At 44.4% G+C, this 21,524-nt stretch overlaps 1 protein-coding gene across 5 annotated transcripts in view; it reads left to right on the forward strand.

The window, feature by feature from the left end:
• The window catches only part of HDAC10 (histone deacetylase 10), a 105,598-nt gene that overhangs the window by 33,411 nt on the left and 50,663 nt on the right, over positions 1–21,524 (forward strand). For all 5 annotated transcript variants that reach the window (XM_068276355.1, XM_068276360.1, XM_068276358.1 and 2 more), the window contains exons 8-13: positions 5,897–6,023; positions 12,532–12,597; positions 15,338–15,397; positions 15,953–16,042; positions 18,852–18,958; positions 20,586–20,653. In XM_068276355.1, coding sequence (XP_068132456.1) covers positions 5,897–6,023; positions 12,532–12,597; positions 15,338–15,397; positions 15,953–16,042; positions 18,852–18,958; positions 20,586–20,653 — 518 coding nt within the window. The remainder of the gene's footprint in view (positions 1–5,896; positions 6,024–12,531; positions 12,598–15,337; positions 15,398–15,952; positions 16,043–18,851; positions 18,959–20,585; positions 20,654–21,524) is intronic.

Raw genomic sequence — 21,524 nt, forward strand, 5'->3', positions numbered from 1 at the left:
GACTGCATAATGAAGGGTCACAGTGCTTTGAGTCCCCAGGGAGAAAAGCGCTATAAAAATATTACGGTTATTATTGTTAAAAGTCATGCTTTACACAGAGCTTGCAAACTGATAAGGATCTCATTTTTGAAAGGTACACCATTCTACAGCACTGGATATACCATGGAACACAGTCATCAAAGTGGGAAAAATATGGGACAACAGGGACATTGCCAAAGGTTTTAAATCCCTCCAAAACTGACGAGATGAACAATGGTCAGGGAGACTGCCAAAAGACCTACAGTTTAAAGGGAACCTTAACTGCCGTGGAAAAATAAATTCACTTACCTGGGGGCTTTCCCAAGCCTCCTGCAGCCGTCCTGTGCCCGCGCCGGTCCTTCGGTGCCCTCCGGTCTCCCTCCGCCGCTAAGTTTCGTTTTCGGACGACTGCCAGTCGTCCTCGGGCCTCTTCCGCATTCCTTGTCGTAAACTGCAGTAAAGCGCGTCCGCATGACGCCAAACGCGTCATGTGCATGACGCCAAACGCGTCATGCGGATGCGCTTTACTGCAGTTTACGACAAGGAATGCGGAAGAGGCCCGAGGACGACTGGCAGTCGTCCGAAAACGAAACTTAGCGGCGGAGGGAGACCGGAGGGCACCGAAGGACCGGCGCGGGCACAGGACGGCTGCAGGAGGCTTGGGAAAGCCCCCAGGTAAGTGAATTTATTTTTCCACGGCAGTTAAGGTTCCCTTTCAGTGTTCTCCCCAGAGCCTTTTAACTGGGCGGAGCGCCCGGCTGGTGGTCAGTCCCCGCCCGGCTGCTGTGATCACTATCACTAATCCCTGTCTACGGCATATTTGCCGTCCTCCACACTCATCCAGCACAAGTGCGCAGCGGCTTTGGCATTGGAGCTGGCCGCTGTCACTCTGATACAATCTCCGCCCTCCTCCTCAGCTCCTGACATTACAAGCCAGCCAGACCGCAAGAGCTTTGAAGAGTTTGGGCACACAGAGAAAGAGCCGAGAGAACGTGGGCTTGCTGTGTTCCCTCTGAGTCACTGATCTGCCCGAGTAGTGCAGAGTACGGGCTCTTCTCCTTCTGTCTTCCCATCATGCAGGAATTTTCTCAGCACGTTCCCCAGCCTCCCCCGATCAGAGGTCACAGCACAGAGAACAGCGTGGAGCAGCGCTCATTCATGCCGGGGAGAGCAGCAGCAGGGCAGATGGTTATCTGATATCAGTAATGGCCCCCCAGCAAAGGAATCCTTGTGACTCAGCTGCCGTCTCTCAAGACAGGTATTAGAAAACTTTACAGCTAGCTACTGCTGCTTCCCTTCCCCCACTGCTCTGGCCGGACAGGTTACATAGCTAGCTGTCCTGGACATCAGTCTGCAGACTTCCTGCAGTGTGCAGTGTGCACTCACATTTTCTTTTCTGCATTAGTCTGTTTCTCACTCTCCCTCTTAGACATTTCCCTCTGTCTCTCACACACTTTCTCCCTCTTTTTTTTTCTTTCCCCTTTCCTAGTCCTTTTCACACTCTCTCTCTGTCCCTCGAAGGCAATCTATCTCCCAGACTCACACCTATTCCTCTTCCCTTCAATTTGTATTCACCTTTTTCTACTCAACTCCCCTCTGTCCTCTATATACCGTATTTCCTGTATACAGTATGTATGTCTGCTTACCAGTACTTGATTTTGTTTAAGGGTAGAAGCCACAGCAGAAACCCCCAAGCACTTTTATGTTCCTTTGTAGTGCATGTTGATTAGCATGGACAAACAACAAGCATGTCTACACTGGGTTTACTACTACTGTCAGCCAAAATTATTGTGAGACTTTTTGAATGAGATAACAAAACAGTCTGTGGGGATGTGTGGTTTTGGCCCTAATTAGTCACCCTGTCCACAGCCCCTTTCTGGTATTAATCCGGCTTTGACAGCACTTTATCTGATTGCCCATCAAAACAGCACCACTCAGTGCAAGATGCCTCTTTCTCCATTAGCATCATTTAGTGTAACCCTCTACCCCTATCAGCAGTGGCTAGCATGACTACCTCACCAGGTAACAACCAGCGTGCCCCACCTACTCTTCTCCCCAGCAAGCAGCACCCAGCATGATCCTCCCTCTCCATTCTCACCTAGTAGTAGCAGACAACATCACCCTCCTTCCCCACACATGGTGACCGTAAAGGGAACCAGAGAGGAAGGATAGGGAAAAATAGGAAAATGTTTTATACATACCTGGGGCTTCCTCCAGCCCCATAAGCCTGGATTGCTCCCACGCCGCAATCCTCTGCTTCCTGTATCGCCGGTACCGGGCCCTGTCACTTCCGGCGGGCGCGACCAATTGTCCGCATCACAGGGGCTCCCTCCATACCCTTACGCATGCGGCTGCGCAGTTTGCAGCCGCATGCGTAGGTATATGGAGGGAGCCCCTGTGATGCAAACAATTGGCCGCGTCCTACGGCCGACTCGCGGAAATGACAAGACCCGGTACCGGCAGATCCAGGCAGCGGGGGACGTGGCGTGGGAGCAATCTAGGCTTATGGGGCTGGAGGAAACCCCAGGTATGTATAAAACCTTTCCCCCAACGTCTCTGGTTCCCTTTAATTTCCCACCCGGCTACTTTTTCATGCCACCCGGCTGGAAAAAAATTCTGGGGAGAACACTGCCTTTAACCACCTGGGCGGTATGGACGAGCTCAGCTCGTCCATCACCGCCGGAGGCTGCCGCTCAGGCCCTGCTGGGCCGATTTGCGCCAAATAAAGAGCAGCACACGCAGCTTGGCACTTTGCCAGCCGCGTGTGCTGCCCGATCGCCGCCGCTCTGCGGCGATTCGCCGCGAGCAGCGGCGAAAGAGGGTCCCCCCAGCCGCCTGAGCCCTGCGCAGCCGGAACAAAAAGTTCCGGCCAGCGCTAAGGGCTGGATCGGAGGCGTCTGACGTCAGGACGTCGGCTGACGTCCATGACGTCACTCCGCTCGTCGCTATGGCGACGGTGTAAGCAAAACAAGGAAGGCCGCTCATTGCGGCCTTCCGCTCATTGCGGCCTTCCTTGTTTATTCTGGGCGCCGGAGGCGATCGGAAGAACGCCTCCGGAGCGCCCTCTAGTGGGCTTTCATGCAGCCAACTTTCAGTTGGCTGCATGAAATAGTTTTTTTTTAATTTAAAAAAAACCCTCCCGCAGCCTCCCTGGCGATCTTATCAGAACGCCAGGGTGGTTAACCAAGACTAAGCTCACAGTGAAAACAGAAACCACATTGAACAAAAAGTTGCACCAAACGATATGTGACCGCTACACACACTGTGAAGGATACAGTTATTAAAGAACACCTGAGGCGAAAATAAACTAATGAAATAAACGATTGGATCTATCTTCCTTCTCCTAAAAATTACTTTTTAAGATATTCCACAGTTTTTTGTTTCAATCTAATTTTTAAGTTTTAACTATTTTGTTGTTTTAGTAAAGCAAACTTTTGTTTTGCTGAAGGACACATTCATTGAAGTATTCCAGAGCTAAAATTTATAAACTATTGAATCTTTTTATCTCTTCCCTGCTCTCAGAAGCCATTTTCTGCAAAGAAAGTGTTTTATAGTTGGAATTTCTTATCAGTGAGGGGCACACTGTAGTCACTTCCTGACTGAGTCAGCCACTTACATACCTGATATTAAACTCTTTCAGGCAGAGAAAGAAAAAAAGGAACACAGCCTAGTTATTTGTGTGCTTGGCACTGTACATATACATGTGTATCTCATGATGTCGCTTGCCACCTCAGGTATCCTTTAAAGTGTACCAGAGACCATAACATTGAAAGACTGGCTCAGTCACGTCAGTCGGGGTCTTCTGCGCATGCGCTGACCTGCCGCTCATGCACACAAGACCCCGACTGACGCAACTGAACCAGTTACCGGGGCTGATTGCGGCTGAACGACAGACCGCGGAAGGACAGCGAGGGACTCGGATGTGCCTATGAGGCTGGAGGAATGCTGTGGTCTCTGATTTACTTTACAAATGTACGTGTTACAGTGTATCCATTACGTTGCAATGTTTCACTGTGAATTTAGCCTGTAGGAGCTGCAGGAATTTCTGGGACGTACTAGTTGTGTAATACATGTGACAACAATATCCCATATTCTCAGTTTGTCTGTAAGAAAAGACTCCCATCTTGCAACCCTACTGCATAGTCCAAAGAAAAATATCTGGGTCCAGCTAAAATGTACACAAAAAAAATCTAGTATCTCAAAAGCATGAGGGAAAATGTGTTATGGTCTGAGACAAAGGCTGAATGTTCTGACTACAATTCTAAAAGGTATGTTTGGTGCATAAACACTTCACATCACCAAAAGAACACTATACCTATAATAAAGCATGGCGGTGGATGGCAGTATCATGTTTTGGTGTTGCTTTTCTTTAGCTGGGACAGAGGCTATTGTCCAGGTTGGAGGGTATTATGAACAGGCCTAAATACCAGTCGCTTTTGGCCCAAAGCCCTCACACATCTGCTAGAGAAAGAGGGACTTCAATTTCATGACAGTGAAACCAAACATACACCCAGATCACCAAAGAATGGTTTCACCAGAAGAAAAGTAGTTTTTTGTTTTTTTTTTTGTTTTTTTTTCTTTAAATGATCCAGCTAAGGGCCAGACCTTCATCTAGTAGAAAAGCTGTGAGGTCACCTTGAAGTGGGCTGTGCATAAGAGATGCCCCTGTAATCTGAGTTTTGGAGGTTTTTTTGCAATGAGGAGTGGATAAGTACAGTATTGCCAAGTCCAAATGCCATGCTGATAGACTCTTACCAAAGAGGACTAAATGCTCTGATGAAATAAAAAAAAGTGCTTCAGCAAAGTGTTATGTGAAGGATGTGCATATGACAAAAACCTTCCATTTAACAGGGTTTGTATATTCTACCCCCCCCCCCCTTCTATAAAGTGTACCTGAGATGAAGTTATACACACCTGGGTCTTCTTGCAGGCTGATTGCTCCCACGCCGTCCTCCTCAGACTCCCCATCCGACCGCCACTGGTGCATTCGCAGTTCGGTCTGGTGTGCTTACCCATCTTGCACCTGTCGTCAGGAAAGTTCTGAGCATATGCAATAGTACCGCGGGATATTGTGGTGGGTGTGTGGCCAGGCCGCGCATGCACAGTTGGCTCTGGACTTAGTGGACTTTATGGGGCCAATTGCGGACGAACGGGGGGGGGGGGTCATAGGAGGAGGATGGAGTGGGAGCAATCAGCCTGAAGAGAGACCCACGTATGTATATTTTGTTGTTTTTATCCCCAACACAGGTTCCCCTTAATCCGCTGTAAACATCCCAATGGCTTCAACATGCATTTTTAATTTTAACTAATATTTGTGAACATTAATGAGAGACCTGGATTGTTTTGCGTCCAGCTGGTGGAGTACATAATTAGTCGCAGCAGCATGAGTTGGATGTACAGGTGTTGCCATTGCCAATAGTAAAAATAATGGTAATTTAAATGTACCCATATTTTACTATAGACTAACCCTTTTAGTTGTAGCTGATCTTCTAGGTTTACCCATTTCAGGCATTTTACAATCAGTTGTTCTTAATGCTGATAATGGTTTGGCTAATCTATTGAAGCAGAGATCATTTTTTTTTTTACTGTGGTTTTTCTTTGTAGTTCTCTTTCCTACGTGTTTTAGCATAAAATAAAATCACTGTGCACCAACAGAAAAATTTAAACAGGAATATTCACTTTTTTTTTCATTTAGTGAAACAGAGAAACAGGCTTCTAAATGCAGACCTACCATATCTTACCTAACTAGTACATTGGGACATTCACAGCGTATTCCAGAAATATCTTGCAGATATTTAGATGCTGCAGATATGAGGTATTGTGATTACTTGACTTGGTTTTAAATCATTTAACTTAGAGCCATGTATTTGTACTGCAGTGTCCTGTATTTCTCCTGGCATCGTTATGAACATGGATCATATTGGCCTAACTTGGATGAGTCAGATTATGATTCTGTTGGTAAAGGCAAAGGAATGGGATACAACATAAACCTTCCATGGAACCAGGTACAGACTTAGGGGCATCAGGTTGCACCTCTGATGGCCACACAAATATATTTAATTATACTTCTATTTAAGCTGCACACAGAGAGAAAATGAATATGAATGTTTCTCAGCATGTTTGTTTTTTCCTGCGCAGCTGACCAAGGAGCACTTGATGTGGCAGTCTTGGACATCTGTAATCTCACTAGACTTTCAGTACCACCAAAAAAGAATTCATTCTTCTGCATGAAATCCATGGCCTCAATTCACTAAGCTTATCTCCTGTCTTTAATAACGTTTCTACAGTTATCACCATGGTGATGAGGCATGTAGCATTCAAGAAACATTTTACCTCAGGCAAACCTAAAGTTAACTCTTCTGTCTTTAAGTTAACTCTTCAATCCTCAAAATAACTCCAGAGTTAGACAGGTTGTTAATTAAATGCGTGTGAAAATAACGAACTACAGGGGAGGTTACTTAACTACAGGGGAGGTTACTTAACTACAGGGGAGGTAACTTAACTACAGGGGAGGTAACTTAACTACAGGGGAGGTAACTTAACTACAGGGGAGGTAACTTAACTACAGGGGAGGTAACTTAACTACAGGGGAGGTAACTTAACTACAGGGGAGGTAACTTAACTACAGGGGAGGTAACTTAACTACAGGGGAGGTAACTTAACTACAGGGGAGGTAACTTAACTACAGGGGAGGTAACTTAACTACAGGGGAGGTAACTTAACTACAGGGGAGGTAACTTAACTACAGGGGAGGTAACTTAACTACAGGGGAGGTAACTTAACTACAGGGGAGGTAACTTAACTACAGGGGAGGTAACTTAACTACAGGGGAGGTAACTTAACTACAGGGGAGGTAACTTAAGGAATGAAGAGATAAGATAACTTTCTCTAATTATCATCCGGGACAACCTGAGATCCGGTCCCGCCCCGGATCTGTGGAAACACAATCAACCAAGAAGATTAAAAGCCCCCGCCCTCCCATACTCCTCAGTTCATCTGTGTTTCCGCGCGGAAACACGCTAAGAAGCAAAGCTCCTGATTTTTTTGTTTTTTGGTACTCACCAAAGGGTGAGTCAGGCGATTGGAGGTTCAGTGGCAAAGTGTTACAGGAGGTGACACAGGCCGCGGCCTCCGAAACAGGCAGTGTGCGTCCTCTGATGTGGTTTTGGTCGCCACACTGCTCCTCTTCCATCCGGACGCCGGCTCTGCAAGGCGCATCCGCGTCTGGAGGCGGCACCCTGTGAGGTCAGACGCGGAGGGCGTAAGCGTACTGACGTCACGAGGCCGCGGAAGGGGCGGAACGGAGAGTCAGGAAGTGAAACAGGCGTGCTCCTGGCGTTCTCCGTCTCAAAGGCCTGCAGGCAGCAGTGGCACTGGCGGTGAGGCAGCGATCAGCAACATGTCTCAACCGCAGAAGGGGGAACAGCCTCAGCAGCAGCGTGACACGGAGGTCCCAAGCCCCGCTTCTAAAGCCACTTCGCATGGGCAACCATCAGGTTCTGCAGTGGTGAGTCCTCCAGTTGGAGGGAGTTGTTTCTGCCATGTTTTCCTTCTGATGGTGTCTCAGTATTTTGTCATCTCTTGTGTTTTTCAGGCAAAAACTGAGTCAAAAAATGCTCCACCTAAATATAAGAGATGTGGCCTATGTAATACTAAGATATCTTTAGAGGCCCCTAGGAATATATGTCAAAATTGTACAGAGTCCATTGTAGCTTCCCAGACTTCCAATATTTTAAAGGAGGTTATGGAATCTGTTAATAAAAACATGCAGGAGACTCTGGATAAATTTAAAGAATCTTTTGTACAACCTCCTCCTGCTGAATCCCTTCCGGGACCTTCTAACAGAGGGTTTTCGCATTTCTCCATTCCTGCGGATACACTTGCAGCCGAGGAAGAGGGAGATCAGGGAGAGGAGGAGGAGGAGGAAGAGGGGGCACTTTCTGAGACTAGGTCTCAGGAGGAGGATCAACCCCTATCTGAGAACTCAGATAGGGAAGAGATTGTTAAGACCCCTAGATTTTTATTTTCTCCGGAGGAATCTTCTGAGTTATTAAAAGCGGTCTATACTACAGAACAGATTAATGAACCTATCCCAGATGTTACCCCTCAGGACCAGGTTTATTCAGGATTGGGGCAATCAATGGGTAGAGTTTTTCCCATCCACAAAACCTTGCAAGAAATTATTTCTTCCCAGTGGCAAAATCCTGAGAGGCCCCTTTTTATTCCCAAATCGGCCAAGAGAAAGTATCCCTTTGCTCAGGCGGAAATTGAAAAATTAACTAAATGCCCAAAGCTTGATGCTTCCCTGTCAAAGTATTCGAAAGATTCCGACCTATCTTTTGAGGACACTGGTGTCCTCAAAGATGTGATGGATAGGAAAGTAGATTCACTGCTAAAGAAAGCCTGGGAGTCAGCAGCCTTTGGGTTCATTCCAGGTATTTCGGCAACATGTATCTCTAGGAATCTGAGAATCTGGATGGATAATTTGATTGATCAGATTTCTAAGGGCGCTCCTTTAAAGGACTATGCGTCATCCCTTCCTGTGGTCCTTAGGGCAGTGGCTTTTTTAGCGGACGCAGTCACGGAACTTATCAGAGTGTCGGCCCGTACTACCGCTCTGGTGAATTCGGCGAGACGGGCCGTGTGGCTAAAGACCTGGGAGGGAGATCAAACTTCAAAAAATAGACTTTGTTCTATCCCCTTTGAAGGTAATTTACTCTTTGGGCCGGGCTTGGATGATGTTTTATCCCGCTCGGCGGAAAAAGGGAAACAATTTCCAAGTAAAAAGAAGGTGGTTAAAGGTAAGAAACCGTTTCTGTCTCTAAAGCAAGTCTCTTCTCAGGGAGGGAATCGGAATGTGCAGAGGAAGTGGTCCTTTCCGAGAGGAAGGGGGAGAGGGGGTTTCGCTCTTGGTAAGACCGAACCCTCCAAATCTAAGAAATGACAGTCTGCCCGTGATGGGAAGATTGATTTATTTTCGATCGGAATGGGAGAAATTGAATCCCGATCCGTTTGTATTGCAGATTATAAGACAGGGTTACCGACTTCAATTTGCCAGTTCCCCCCCTCAAAGGAAGTTTGTAAACCCGACTCCAAGAGATCCGGAAAAAGCCCGGGGTCTCGAATTGGAGATTCAGAAATTATTGGAAAAAAGAGTAATTGTACCGGTACCCCAGGAAGAGGTATTCCAGGGGTACTATTCTCATGTCTTTTTGGTAAGGAAAGCCAACGGAGAGTTCCGGTTTATTCTGAACCTGAAATCTCTCAACCCATTCTTAATATACAAGAGATTCAGAATGGAAAGCATTTATTCGGTGAAAGCCCTATTGAAAGGCAAAGAGTTCTTTGCATCAATAGATCTTCGAGACGCGTACTTGCACATCCCTATTTTTTCCGCCCATCAAAAATATTTGAGATTTGCAATAAAGACAGAATCTCGGATTCGTCACTTTCAGTTTCAGGCAATGCCCTTCGGAATTGCGACAGCACCCCGCATATTCACGAAGGTCCTGGCAGAAGTAATGAAAACTTTAAGAATTCAGGGTATCTCGATTGTTCCATACTTGGACGATCTTCTAATAGTCGCAGAATCAGAAGATCTCCTCATAACCCACAGAGACATTGTAATCAAGACCCTCTCTCAGGTCGGATGGATTATAAATTACGAGAAGTCAGCCCTCTCTCCAGTACAGGAAATCATATTTTTGGGTTACAAAATAGATTTAGTGGTAAAAAAGATTTTTTTACCTTCAGAGAAAATTGTAAAGATCCAGTCGAAAGTAGAAAGTATGATGGGTCAGGAGATGTCTTCTCTCCGATTGATCATGCGAATTCTAGGCCTATTCTCAGCAGCCATCCCAGCAGTCACTTGGGCCCAGTCACACAGCAGGGTGCTGCAAGCATTACTGTTGACAAATTGGGACAAATCCAGGGAATCCCTGGACCTACTAATCCCTATTCCAGACACAGTAAAGGACAGTCTAGCCTGGTGGATGGAGGCGCAGAACCTGGACAAGGGGAGATTCTGGAGGCAGAGCAACCCAATAAAGATCTTTACAGACGCGAGTTCCTGGGGTTGGGGGGCGACAGCGCTGGGCAATCTGGCCCAGGGGAATTGGTCATCCTCAATAAGAAATCGTCCAACTTCAGGGAACTGATGGCAGTTCAGGAGGCTCTTCTATCCTTTCAATCTCTGATAGAAGGCAATCATGTCTTAATATTTTCCGACAACATCACGACGGTGGCATATCTGTCAAAACAGGGGGGCACGAGATCAAGAGATCTGATGTCCCTTTGTGCAGAAATCTTAAACTGGATAGAACCTCGAGTTCTATCTTTATCCGCGGTTCACATAAAAGGCGCCCTCAACATAGAGGCGGATTTTTTGAGCCGACAGGAGATAAACCATTCGGAGTGGGAGCTTCATTCGGAGGTCTTCCGAATGGTAACGCAAAGGTTTGGAGTGCCAGAGGTAGATCTGTTTGCATCCCCACGGAATGCAAAAGTGAAGCCTTTTTACTCTCTCCACAAAGGCCAGGAGTCGCTGGGGTTGGACGCGCTAAGTCTTGCCTGGGAATTCAACCTATGTTACGCATTCCCTCCGATAGTACTTCTTCCGCAAGTGTTGGTAAAACTTCAAAGAGAAAAAGTCAGGTTAATTTTGATAGCGCCTCAATGGCCAAAGAGGCCTTGGTACGCGACTCTACTAAGATTATCAATAGAGCCACCTTTTCCTCTACCGGTTCGCCCGGACCTTCTAATTCAAGGCCCACTGATTCATCCCAGTCCACAATTATTCAAACTGGCAGCCTGGATCCTGAGAGGGTGATAATGAGAAACAAGGGACTTTCGGAAAAAGTTATTGAGACTATTATGAAATGTAGAAAGCCGGTAACTCAGAAGATATACCGTAAGGTTTGGAAGGTATATACAGCTTGGTGTGAATCGCGTTCAAGAAGTCAGACTTTGACTAGTTCTGTCCTGGAGTTCCTCCAGGATGGATTCGATATGAAACTAGCACCTAGTACCCTTAAGGTTCAGTGTTCAGCCTTATCCATTCTTCTAGATAGACACCTTGCACAGGAAGAATTAGTAAAGAATTTCTTCAAAGCCCTACAGAGATCTTCTCCACTTCCACATAAGATTTTTCCCCAATGGGACTTATCTTTAGTTCTCAACGGCCTAATCAAAGCTCCTTTCGAACCAATTCAGGAAATCGATATAAAGTTTTTAACGTACAAATTAGCATTTCTGATCGCCATAACGTCGGCTAGACGTTTAAGCGATCTACAAGCCTTATCTATCAAGGACCCGTTTTTGGTAATTTGTCCGGATAGCGTAAGGCTTAGATTAGATCCTGCTTATCTGCCGAAGGTAGCTTCTACCTTTCACAGATCGCAGGAAATTGTCCTTCCTTCCTTCTGTTCCAAACCTTCGGGACCAAAGGAAGAAAGTTATCACTGTCTAGATGTCAGAAGAATTATATTAGTCTATCTCTCTAGAACTAGGGAATTCAGGAAATCAAATAATCTGTTAGTATTATTTGCAGGAAAGAATAGGGGGCAGCAAGCTTCCAGACATACTATTGCTAGATGGATCAGATTAACCATAGGGACAGCTTATGAGGGAAGTAACTGTACGGTACCATCTAACATCACGGCTCATTCTACCCGTTCCTTATCGACTTCTTGGGCAGAGAGAGCGGGAGCCACCATTCAGCAAATTTGTCAAGCGGCAACTTGGTCCAGCGCATCTACCTTTATCAAACACTACAGAGTGGATGTATTATCACAGCAGGATCAGTCGTTTGGCAGAAAGGTGCTTCAGGCGGTGGTCCCTCCCTAGGTGAGTCTTTTTTTGGTTCAAAAAGACTTCTTGACTATCTCTCAGGTTGTCCCGGATGATAATTAGAGAAAGACTCCTATTAGACCTACCGGTAATGGAGTTTCTGATTGTCATCCGGGACAACGCCTATAACCCTTTCCCTTCGCCTGTTGCACACCTATCTTGTAATATACAGGTCACTGGGGGTTTTTTTATTAGTCACAAGGACGTTCCTCTCTTCATCTTGGTGTTTCTGGGCTTGTTTACTTTCAGACGCACTGAGGAGTATGGGAGGGCGGGGGCTTTTAATCTTCTTGGTTGATTGTGTTTCCACAGATCCGGGGCGGGACCGGATCTCAGGTTGTCCCGGATGACAATCAGAAACTCCATTACCGGTAGGTCTAATAGGAGTCTTTCTTACTGTGTGGTGGTACGTTTTCTCTTGCCTTATTATTTCCAGCATGATCTTAGTGAATTGATGCCCTTGTGTGTATGTGACTTTAGAAATTGTGTATGCTGACGCAGTACAGCTGGATATGCATTAACATATGTAAAGTTTAAGATGCTAAATCCCACTCTAAATAAATACTTGGAGAAATCTCATATTCACAGATTAAATCATTATCAATGTGGAGCTACTTGTGTAAATATACAGTTACTTTTTTTTTTTTCTTTGTTCATGTTTTCCAGGTTGGAATGACTAATGCGGATTATATTGCAGCCTTCTTCCATGTGCTTCTTCCGATGGCGTTTGAGGTAAGTATAAAATATAATATTTTCTGGAGTCCTTATAAATCCAGTGCTAACAGAGTAGAAGTGACTAAGGCATGCGCCCTAGTGGAAGCTTTACACTGATTGCCCCAACCCCCCATACCCCCCCTTCCCCCTCGCCATGTTGTTGGTCCCAAAACTCACTCTACCAAAACAGCAACAGTGTGTACGGCATGAACAAGGCAAGGGACAGTTAATAATTGCAGCTATTCCATGCTCTTTTAGGGGTGATTACTACCACTAAGGCTGTCAGAGGTGCAGTTACAACTCCTTGGTCCCCTTTTGCTATGTTGAAGGCTAAGGCTGTGCAGATAACCGTATGGTATGGTATTTGTGAAATTTGGCACATGCATGAAAATGAAGACCACCATAGTTCCATAGTTGGAGGGGGGGGGGGGGGGGGTGCATGTAGGCCCCCTTTAAATGCAGATCTAACATTTGCCATGACTACTTCTAGTAATATATTCCACATTTTAACCACCCTTACTGCATAGAACCTTTTCTTAAATAGATGGCAAAAACTTGTCTTCCATGCGCAGATCATGTCTCTTATTACTTTGCACAAGCCTAGGGACAAAAAGCTCATCTGTTAAGCTTTTATATTTCCCTCTGATTTATTTATACATGTTATAAATAAGGAACACGCGCTAATGAAAATGATTTAATCTATAAAATTCTCATGTACATAGATAAAATGCTAAAAAAACCACACCTATAACAAAACACTGATGCCTTTCATACTATTCACAATCATACCATAAATTCATCAGGTGTATCAAAAACCTCTTCCTAACAACCTGAGCTAATTAAGATCTACACCTAGACTCTAGATTGCTTGTTGGCAGTCCTTAATAACATATGATTCCTGGAGCATAGAAAAAAGGCTTTTTTCTTTTCTTTCTTTCCAGCAACTATTCCAAAAATAGATCGTATATTAAGATCCTATTCATGAGAAGAGTTGATCAATTTTGTGCAATAAACAGGTGTCAGTTCCAACAGTGCATCACTCAGCCTCATGATCAACTCTTCTCATGAATAGGATCTTAATATACGATCTATTTTTGGAATAGTTGCTGGAAAGAAAGAAAAGAAAAAAGCCTTTTTGGTACTTATCCGTTAGCCGGGCGCATCCGGCAGGTGGCGCTAATTACTATTCCCCCTCCAGGCCGACATGGATAGTGGGGAAAGATGTAACTCTGGTGGAGTTTTGTCGCCACCTGCCGGATGCGCCCGGCTAACGGATAAGTACCGCCTTTTTTCTATGCTCCAGGAATCATATGCTATTAAGGACTGCCAACAAGCAATCTAGAGTCTAGGTGTAGATCTTAATTAGCTCAGGTTGTTAGGAAGAGGTTTTTGATACACCTGATGAATTTATGGTATGATTGTGAATAGTATGAAAGGCATGAGTGTTTTGTTATAGGTGTGGTTTTTTTTAGCATTTTATCTATGTACATGAGAATTTTATAGATTAAATCATTTTCATTAGCGCGTGTTCCTTATTTATAAATTGTTTATAGTTGATTTTTGAGGGTCCTGGGATCCCCTCTTTGGAACTTGCAGCTTAGGTGTTCTAGTCTCCTTAGCGCCAACTTCTGCTAATTAAGTTTATATTTATACATGTTAATCAGATCTACTCTAGGCGTCTTTTCTCCAGACTAAATAAGCCCAATTTATCTAGCTTTTTCATGTTGATGCTGAAAAATTAGATTCTTCTCTGCTATGAACTCTTGTATAGCATCTCTTAGGAAACCCTCAAATTGTTTGCACACAACTGATGTTAAGCTTACAGGTCTATAATTCTTCCCCCCCCCCCCCCCCCCCCCTTAACCTCCTTAGCGGTAACCCTGTGCTGGACACGGGGTAAGCCGCCGCGGAGGATTCCTCAGGCCCTGCTGGGCCGATTTGCATAATTTTTTTTTCAAACATGCAGCTAGCACTTTGCTAGCTGCGTGTTTGTTGCGATCGCCGCTGCGCCGCTACCTGCCGCGATACAGGACCCCCCCCGCATACCCCTTGCGCAGCCTGGCCAATCGCCGCCAGGCTGCGCTATGGGGTGGATCGGGATTCCCTGTGACGTTCGTCGCCATGGCGACGGGGGAGGCCCTCAAGGAAATCCCGTTCAGAACGGGATTTCCTTATGGGCAAGCGGCACCGGCGGCGATCGGTAAATACGGGGGGATGCCGCAGGGAGGGGGGGGGGAAACTTGTAGCTAGCGCTAGGCTAGCTACATGCTAAAAAAAAGAAAAAGTGAAAAAACCCTCCCGCGGCCGCGCGCCCGCGCAGCCGCACTTATCATACCGCCAGGGAGGTTAAGTAATGGCAAAACATAGGCTGTATACCAGTCTTTTGGAACTATCCCTCTTGAAAGAGAGTCACAAAAGATAAGATTAAGGGTGTTATCATTAGCTGAAAAATACTGTAAATAATATGAGTATATATTAGGCCCTGTTCACAGTGGTCAGATGCGTTGCAGAATAATTCTGCATGTCAACTCATTGCCTATATAATTTTATGGGCCTGTGCACAGTAACGGATAACTTTATTCTAACTTACTGCATGCAGGCTTTGTATAAAAGTCTATGGCCAGTCTCCATTGCAGTTCACGGTCATAATGCATTATAACCTGCATTATGCAACTGAACACTGTCAACCTAGCCTGAGTGCTTTTTTTCCCTTCTATCTTATGTTGCCTAATAAAAAATGTATTTTATTTGTTTTCAGTTTAACCCTGAACTTGTCTTGGTTTCAGCTGGGTATGATTCATCCATTGGAGACCCAGAGGTATTTGAATTGTCCATTTCATGGATTTTACAGATTTCATTAGTTTACAAGCACTGTATTGTTAAAGAATAGAGGAAGTTATATAGTTCCTCCTAGAAGGCTGACCTCTACTGTAATAGCTTCTGGCAGCAAATTGAAGCTTATACCTAGACAAATCTTAAAAGGGCACTATGGCTAAATTCTTCATTTAAGTCCCTTTAACATAAATATTTGTATGTGTAGCAATGTTAATGATAAGTATTGTGGCTGATGAAAAGGATTTTTTACCCTGCCAGTACACATATATAGCTAAGAAGTCATGTCAGGAAGATTTACCATACCTTGCTGACGCCGATCAGCATAATCAGCATAATCCATTGTGTGAAAGGAGGCATCTGTAACTGTTCTTCATGTTGCCGTTATATGGAAAGTACAGGCAGCATTTCTGCAGTTCTTTTATGCAGGAATAGCACTGTTCATATGCATGTTTCTCCTGTAACATGTCAGTTCAGGAACCCTTTCAGGCTTTAATTGAATTGAATTGGTCTTTGAATGATGGATTGTTGTTTTTCATAGGGGCATATGCGTGCTACTCCAGAGTGTTTCTCCCATCTGACTCACCTACTTAAGCACCTCAGTGCTGGTAAATTGTGCCTTGCCCTAGAGGTAGGTGGTTATCTGAAATTTAGGAAACAGAAAAAAATATGGATTGTGCTACTAGTCAGGATTGAATATCGGTACTTTATTGCTTGTGAAGCATTTGTCTGATATAGAAAATCTCTACATGTTATGGATTGCTCAGAGCTTAAACTTCCACAGTTTTACAGGATGGTCTATGTAGGACCATTTTTTTTTTTTTTTTTTTTTTTTTGTTCATTTATCAGAACTTTACTGTGGCAAAATCCTTAACCTTTTTTTTTTTTTATACATGTACCAGTAAATGTGCAGCAAATTATTATTTTCATACAGAAGATAAAATTCAAATATACAAATCTTCCGACCAGGAGTCGTAGTTGCTGACAGATGTCAGGAATATTACATTCTCCCATAGGGAGGATAAAAGCAGCTGTAAGTGTATACATTTATTGTTCTCTTCCTTCCCTAACACCCCCCACCCCCAGTGAGGCTGTGGAATTAAATCACATTAAATCATTGCAGATAATTAAAATGCCCATACATCTGGCAATGTATGGGCAGATCAACCATGAGACAGATCTCTATCTAATCTGAATGGAGCTGGGGAAAAGTCGCCCTGTGTAATACAAGCAACTATGGAAAGATGCATACCGTTTTGAAGCTCTCTTTCTCCTCTTTTCAACGACACATAAACCGCTGCCCTACGCCTTTTAGTTTTCGATAATAGCGGCGATTTATAGATCGTTGGAAAGAGGCAAAAGAGAGCTTCAAAATGGTATGTATCTTTCCATAGTTTCTGCAATGCTCGGATTCCCTTTAAAGAGTAACTGTTAGGCATGAAAAACAAAATCAATTCTCTATTTCTATCTGTTGATCATATAAAAGGAATGCTAAAAAGGCAATGCATACCTTTAAAATCAATCTTACTTTTTTATTGCAGAGATTAATCCTCATGTCCCCAGCTCCTTAGTACGCAGCCAGTAATCAGCCGCAAAAGAGAAGTTTCAGGCTGGGGCAGGGGCGGGGGGAGGAGTTTCTGCACAGACACAGCTAGTTCAGCCTGATTGGCTGCAGCCTGTGTCACACTCACTCTTTTTCCTCTCATTGGCTGCCTCCCATGACAGGCATCTCTGCCGATTCATGTGGGCAGTGGCTGCCACCACCGCATCGCATCCATGGGGACCCCCGTCCCTGCTACCATTTCCTTAGGGATTCCCTGCATTTACAATCAACGCTCGCTATTGGTGTGGGGAGGAGGAGGAGGAGGGGGGGGGAGGGGAGTAAGGGAGGAAATGACCTCACCATTGTCTTCAGCTGGAGGGAGTAAAGATGGCCCCTGCCAGCGAACAGAATTCTCTCCATTTACCTTTTTATTTTATTTTCTAAAGTTCACTGAAATCAACACTTGGACCATGCAATACACATGTTATGTAAGTAGAGCTAGTATTTATCTACTTATATATGCCGTTTTTTTTATCTGGCATAGTATGGCTGACAGCTCCTCTTTAATACCCATTTTAGCACTAATTCAGCGATTTGTCTTCTGGTCTAGATCTCCAAGGCCAAGAAGAGTAGGCTTGAGTAAATGGCATAATGATCAGTGCCTACCTCATACACTAGCTCCTTTGTCTCTTTCCCTAGTGTCTCCACCCACTACCCTCCAGATTATAAGCTCTTAAAGAGACTCTGAAGCGAGAATAAATCTCGCTTCAGAGCTCATAGTTAGCAGGGGCATGTGTGCCCCTGCTAAAACGCCGCTATCGCGCGGCTAAACGGGGTTCCCTTCACCCCCAAACCCACTCCCGCAAACCTTGGTCGTCTTCTTGGTCGCAGATTTTCTCTTCCTGGAGGCCGGGCTAACGGCTGCAGCCCTGCCTCCAGTCGCGTCTATCAGCGGCGCATCGCCGCCTCTCCCCCGCCCCTCTCAGTGAAGGAAGACTGAGAGGGGCGGGGGAGAGGCGGAGATGCGCGCTGACAGACGCGTGTGGGGCAGGGCTGCAGCGGTTAGCCCTGCTCCAATGCAGAAGCGCTCCCCGTTAAGACGCGGGATAGCAGCGTTTTAGCAGGGGCACACATGCCCCTGCTATCTGAGGTCTGAAGCGAGATTTATTCTCGCTTCAGACTCTCTTTAAGGGCAGGGACCACCTCCTATCCTTTCTTATTTTGCTGTAATTTATCAAATAAATGGGTACTAATGTTAGTGATGTCTCAAACCACGCATCAACTCGGCACAGTATGTATTTGTACCTGTATTGCTGGATGTCCTGATTGTACAGTGTTTCGAACTTCTCATGAATCTACAATATGTTCCCCAATATTTGTTTTGTACTACTACAATGCTATGGAAGATGTTGCTATATAAATAAAAAAGGATAATAGAGGGCCTTCAGCATTCAAAGGATTAGGATTTTTGTCTGTGGACTTGAGTAGGTGGCAGTGGCGTTGCTAAGGAGCTGTGGGCCCCGGTGCAAGTTTTACATGCCCCCCCCCAAGCACTCTATACAAAACAAATGTTAGGGCGCATCAAAACCTGCCAAGGCCAACCAGAGTGTAAGAAGGGGATGGGGAACAGTATGTTAATGATTACCACTATTCAAAGCATCTATAGAAGGGATTATTATGAGCACAGGACCAATAGACAGCCAAGTCTGTGACAGAGGGTGGACCCTTCAGGGCCCCTCTGGCCCAAGGGCCCCGATGCGGTCGCTACCTCTGCACCCCCTATTGCTACGCCACTGGTAGGTGGGGTCTATTGTAAAGTGAGGCTTAATTCTGATGGTTGTTGGAATGCTTCCACCTTTCTGCCCTAAATTGTTTAGTTATCTAGACTTTATTATAGGGAGGATACCATCTAAGGTCTCTTGGTGAATCCGTGTCCATGACTGTGAGGACATTACTTGGAGATCCAGTGACAAAATTAACTGGGGAAATGAAACCATGGCTCAGGTATTCTTTCATATGGATTGGGTGTCGCCTGTTTTGTCACCATCTTAAGGTAAAATCCATGTTTTCACCATACTGGTTTGCATTTTCAGTTCCCCTGGGGTTTGGCATATCTGTGTTATTCTGCTACTGTTTAAAAGTATATCGACAAGTCTGTCTTCTGTTCAGTCTAAATTTGTCTATCATTTACAGCAGACCTAAACTCAAAACTTCTGCTCTTCTCTAAAAGAGAAGCAACAGCATTATACCCTTTAAAGAAAAACCTTTATTTGTAACCGCTTACAAAACTCCTACAATAAATCTGCAGTGTCGACTTCCCGGTTTCATGGGAGAACAGAAAGAGTTAACCGAACATATTAGCACACAACTAGGCACAGTTCAGACACAGCTGACAGCTCAAATTACACTTGTGGTTACTTGCAGATATGGGAGAATTAAACTGGCTGTTCTCTCTAAATACACACGGTGAATTTCTCTGTTTTCCTTGTCTCCTGTGCAAGAGTTTAGATCCGCTTTAAGGAAATATGTACTCAAATGTTCCCCTTCTTTCTTTCCTGCTGAGTTTCAGACCTCCAGTTTGAGAACCCGAAGTAACTAGGGATGAGCAAAAAAAAAAAAATCTTTCCCTAAATGAGAGCAGTCAACATATCTACCATGAACGTCTGTGACTAGAAAGTATCAGATTTTTATTTCCAGTAGGAATGTGCTATAATTCTGTATTTTCTGAATACTGTACTTACAGATTTTAAATCTTGAGCATATGTTGCATACATTTATGTAGTCCCTGCTTCTTCCAATATGTATGTTCTTTTCTCTGCCCCAAGCAAAACACCTTAGAATTCTGAGTAATAATCAGAGCTCAATTTTTACACAATTATGAAGCCCAGGTATGCTGGTTTATATTCCTCAGTCTCAGAATTGAGTATGGGCAGTCTCGCTAAAATTTCTATATTCAGAGGTTTACCATAGTCTGAATTTTGTAGGTCAGTTTATTTTCTGTATGTAAAAAGAATGCTTTGAACACCACAGTTCCCCACCTCACCTTTAGGAATATGAAAAGGTATGAACAGTTAGAAGGGATGCTGTGTAGAATAGGAAAATAGCAGTTTTTGAATTGAAGTGTAGGATTAGAAAAGTGGGAACAGAGATCCATATGTAGCTCTTCAATATTATTAATAGATGGTTTGCTACTGTAAAGGGAACTAAGGGGAGAGTCTTCATATAAGACAGAAGTGGAACAGTGAGACTCCTGCCTAAAAGCTTCACATTTGCAGACCAGGCTTTGGATAACCTAGAACAATAATTTTTAAAAGTAATTAAAACCTAACTTTTTTTTTTTTTTTGCTCCATGGCATTGACAAAGCCAGAGACAGTGAAGCAGATTTGTCAGAACCAGAGCAAGTGAAGCAGGAGTAAAAGTAGAGCTGATGTCCATATGGAGTAATCTGATTATCTTGAGCACCTGCCCTGCTTTTGCATGAGTGTTGCTTCAATTTTCCTTGCATTATTTTTTAAATTTTTTTCTCCATTGACTTCTGTTTGAGTTCAGGTCCACTTAAGTGTTTGCTAGCATAGACCCATGAAAACCAATGTCTGCTTTCAAATTTTTTTTTACTTATATTTTTTTTAGTGCCTTAGAGTCCATACAGAATGCAAGACACGTGCATGCTCCATACTGGAAATGTTTAATGCATGATGGTAATTATGTATTTTGTGGTTCACTATGTCTTCATCTAAAATCCATTTTCTCAGAATGTAGAGTTTAACTGATTCAGATAGAGCCCAACTAACAAATAGTTAAATGCTTAAAGGATACATGAGCCAAATAAAAGAAAATCAGATTTACTTATCTTGGGCTTCCTCCAGCCCCTAGAAGCTAATGTGTCCCTCGCTGCAGCTCTGCTCTCTGCCAGTGTCCTGGGGTCTCCTCCGTAATTGCTGCCGACTGCTGCGCTCCCCTAGCTGGGAGCGTTTTGTACAGTCGCAGTACTTTCACACCTGTGCAGAACACTCCCAACCATGAGAGCGGAGCTGTAGCAAGGGCCACATAGGCATCTAGGGACTGGAGGAAGCCCCAGGTAAGTAAATGTGATTTTCTTTTATTTGGCTTATGTATCCTTTAAAGGGACTCCGAGCACCTCTCATGGGCATTCCTTTAAGCCAGACGACTTCCAACAAAGTCATGCTATGACCCCTCTAAAGGAGCCTCTTGCAATGGCAATGCATGTCACTTTCTCTTCCTGCCTCATTCAGTGATGCACTTTTCTAACAGAGAAGACGGGTGACCCGAAAGTTATAACCTAGCCAAGATGGCGGCCGTGATATTTAAATTGAAATGGAACGAAAACTATTTGGTGTAGAATGGTGATTCAGGTATCAAATGAAAGAGGAGAACACAAGCTACAGAAATGCATCTTTAAAGGGACTCTGTAACAAAAATTGCATATAGTTTTCTACCATCCTACAAGTTCCAAAACCTATTCTAATGTGCTCTGGCTTACTGCATCACTTTCTACTATCACCATCTCTGTAATAAATCACCTTATCTTTCCCCTGTCGGACTTGTCGC

This window comes from Hyperolius riggenbachi, chromosome 3, assembly GCF_040937935.1.
Source record: "Hyperolius riggenbachi isolate aHypRig1 chromosome 3, aHypRig1.pri, whole genome shotgun sequence".
NCBI lineage: Eukaryota > Metazoa > Chordata > Amphibia > Anura > Hyperoliidae > Hyperolius > Hyperolius riggenbachi.